We start from the raw sequence: 3,186 nt of genomic DNA, 5'->3' as shown, positions 1-3,186 counted from the left end.
CCAAAAAAAAAAAGTCCCCTACAGAGTTGGGGGTGGGATGGGATACCAGTAGTGAAGACAGATTCCACAGTCTTCCACAGTGACTCTTTTGCATGCCCTGCTACGAAGTCCTGCCGAAGTCTAGCCTAACGCCTTCATGCTGTAGTCCAGCCCCACTCCTGGGATTAATCATCCATGGAGACTCAGGGCAGCACAACTGGTTTGAAAATACTTCCAGACCTGGCAGACCTTTAGGCACCTACCCTCTGGCTCCATGTTCTACCCCCGGCACCCCCCGCCCCCCATCTGTCTTTCTTTCTGTCTCTCTCTCTCAGCCTTGGTCTGTCTGTCTTGTCTGTCTCTCAGTCCGTCTCTTTGTCTCTTCCTGTCCCTCGTCCCTGTCTTGGTCTGTCTTGGTCACTGTCTGTCTCTCTGTCTCTCTGTGTCTCTCTGGGTTTTCCCCCATCTCTGTGACTCCCGTGTCCGCCCGGCCCCAGCGTTCATGTTCCGCCTGGATGCGTCCACATCCCACCAGAACCTACGGGTGGATGAACTCTCCGTGGAGTGGGACGCCATGGGCGGGAAGGTGCAGGATATCAAGGCTCGAGAGAAAGACGGCAAGGGGCGGACGGCGTCTCCCGTCAACTCCCCGGCCAGGTAGCCTGTCCCCCTCCCTCCCTGAATTTCTGGTGGAGGAGATCAAGTTGGACATGGACACACTCAGCCCAGTGTGATCAGGGCTGGGGTGGAGGGAGCCCAGTGAGTGAATGAGGGGAGAGGACACTTTGAACTGGGTTTTGATGGTTGAATAGGAGTTTTCCAAGTGGCCAAGGGCACAGGCATGTTCTGACATTAGGGATCCAGTGTATGAAAAGAGCCAAATACTTTTAGGGACTGACTAAAAATCCACAGTGGCTGGGATGGACCAGGGAAGCCCTCCTGTGGGTGAGGTGAGGGCTGAGTTGAGATTCCCCGCTTCCTCCCACCCACAGAGGTACTCCATCACCCAAGAGGATGCCCTCAGGTCGTGGGGGACGGGACCGCTTCACAGCTGAGTCCTATACGGTGCTGGGTAAGGAGGGGGATGGGAGAAGGCAAGAGGGAAGGTCTGGGTGATGGGTGGGGCGTAAGGGAGAACTCCTTTGGCTGGGGAAACCTAGGCTCCACAAAGCTGCTCTGTGTTGCTCTGGTGCTGGGGGAATGGGAAATTGTGGGGATGAGGGATTATTGGGGCAAGCCAGAGCCTATGGAGCTAAGGAAAGTGGCTCTGGACTAGACTGGGGATTTCTTGGGGCCTGTGGAGTAGCTGGGATTTGGGGAGGAGCTGGAAAGCAGTTGCCTATGGAGTAGCTGGGTCTATAGAGAAGCTGAAGCAAGTGAGAAGCCTGGGGAATTGACTTAGGGTGTGTGGATGAGCCACTGAGAGTAGCTGGTATCTGAGGAGAAGCTGGGAGAATGGCTAGAATTAGAGGAGTTAGCACCACAGGAGCAACTGGATCCTATGAAGGAGAAGCTGGAGCCAGTGGAGAAACTGGGGTTTAGGGAAATTGCGACTGTCCAGAAAAGGGCTAGAGAAAGAGACTGAGGCATAAGGAGGTTGGTGTGGTCCGTGGCGTATCTAGGGGGAGGAAGTTGGGGCATAGCTGGGGCCTGGGTATAAGCTAGGGCCTGAGAGGAAATTAAGGTCCTATGGAGGATTGGATTTTCTGGGAGGTGTCTGGGATTGGTGGGAATTGGAGTTTGGGGAAGAGGCAGGGGACAGTATGGGGGGTGTCTACAGAGTGGCAGAGATTTTAGAGGGAAGTAGCTAATTGTTAGCAAAGAGCACAGGCAATTTGTGATTGAGGGAGTAGCTGAGATCAGAGAAGAGCAGGGCTTGAAGAAGAAATGCATATGGGGGGTGGTAATCTTGTGTCTGGGAGGAGCTGAGATATATGGAGATGAGTTGTGGTCTGGGTGGGGCAGTGTGGGAAGGAGCTGAACATCAGGAATAGCAGGACTGGGGAGTAGCCGGGGTGGTATGAAACTGGCTCTGGGGTCTGGGGAACATGCGGACTCAGGGATTTGCTGAGATACAGAGAGTCTTTGGACTCTGAGTGGAGCTGAAATCTGAGGAGTATCAGAATCCAGAGGGTAGCTGGAGAGAGTAACTGAGGCCTGAGGAGTATTTGGATTCCAGGAAGAGCTGAGGTCTGGAGAGTATCTTTGACTTGGGGAGTACCTAGGGGAACCCCTGGTCTCAGAAGTTGCCGAGACATGAGAGAATCTGGCCTACACCAGGAGTTAGGATTTCGGTACAGTCTGGATTCTGAGAATGACTGGAAGGAGCCACTGTGATCTGGGGAGTATCTGGGAGTTGGGGAGTATCTTGAATGAAGTAGGACTTGAAGCCTGTGGGAATACTCAGAGTCAGCAAGGAGCAGGAGTTAGGGAATTATCTGGTCTCTGGGAAGAACTGAAGGCTGAGCAATATCTGAACATGGGGAGAAACTGAAGGACATTTCTAAGGCCTGGAAGTATCTGGAAGGAGTAGCTTGAGCTTGTAGAGAATCTGAAAGGAGCATCTGAGGCTTAGAGAGTATCTAGCGGGAATTGAGGCAGTCTGGAATACCTAGAAGGAATAGCTGGGGCCTGGGGAGAATCTGGAAGGAGCAGCTGCAGTCTGGGGAGTAGCTGGGTGTCTGCCCCTTGGTGGAAGGTCCTTTTGCGGTTCTACCCAGTCCCCACTGCCCACCCTGCCGCCCCCCAGGGGACACACTGATCGATGGTGGGGAGCACTACTGGGAGGTGCGCTACGAGCCAGACAGCAAGGCCTTCGGAGTGGGGGTAGCCTACCGCAGCCTGGGCCGCTTCGAGCAGCTGGGCAAGACGGCAGCGTCTTGGTGCCTGCACGCCAACAACTGGCTGCAGGTCAGCTTCACGGCCAAGCACGCCAACAAGGTCAAGGCGCTGGACGCCCCCGTGCCCGACTGCCTGGGCGTGCACTGCGACTTTCACCAAGGTGACCCCGACTGCCCCAGACCCTCCAGCCCTCTCCCCCCCATCCCTCTGCCCCACACTCCTCCCCACTTCTGACCGGTCCCCCTGCCGCTCTGCCCTGTGCCCCAGGACTCCTGTCCTTCTACAACGCCCGTACCAAACAGCTGCTGCACACCTTCAAGGCCAAGTTCACTCAGCCCCTGCTGCCTGCATTCACAGTGAGACCCC

At 55.4% G+C, this 3,186-nt stretch overlaps 1 protein-coding gene across 2 annotated transcripts in view; it reads left to right on the top strand.

The window, feature by feature from the left end:
- Positions 1-3,186, top strand: part of FSD1 (fibronectin type III and SPRY domain containing 1) — an 11,046-nt gene that overhangs the window by 7,377 nt on the left and 483 nt on the right. Inside the window, exons 9-12 of one of the 2 annotated variants that reach the window (XM_023733118.1) lie at positions 477-636; positions 972-1,051; positions 2,729-2,889; positions 3,088-3,176. In XM_023733118.1, coding sequence (XP_023588886.1) covers positions 477-636; positions 972-1,051; positions 2,729-2,889; positions 3,088-3,176 — 490 coding nt within the window. Of the gene's footprint in view, positions 1-476; positions 637-971; positions 1,052-2,728; positions 2,981-3,087; positions 3,177-3,186 lie in introns of both variants that reach the window. The other variant, XM_004378456.1, reaches the window with a different exon arrangement.

Source organism: Trichechus manatus, unplaced genomic scaffold (assembly GCF_000243295.1).
Source record: "Trichechus manatus latirostris isolate Lorelei unplaced genomic scaffold, TriManLat1.0 scaffold00057, whole genome shotgun sequence".
Classification (NCBI taxonomy): domain Eukaryota; kingdom Metazoa; phylum Chordata; class Mammalia; order Sirenia; family Trichechidae; genus Trichechus; species Trichechus manatus.
The sequence above is the reverse complement of the archived record's forward strand: the minus strand, read 5'-3'. Positions and strand labels throughout refer to the sequence as shown.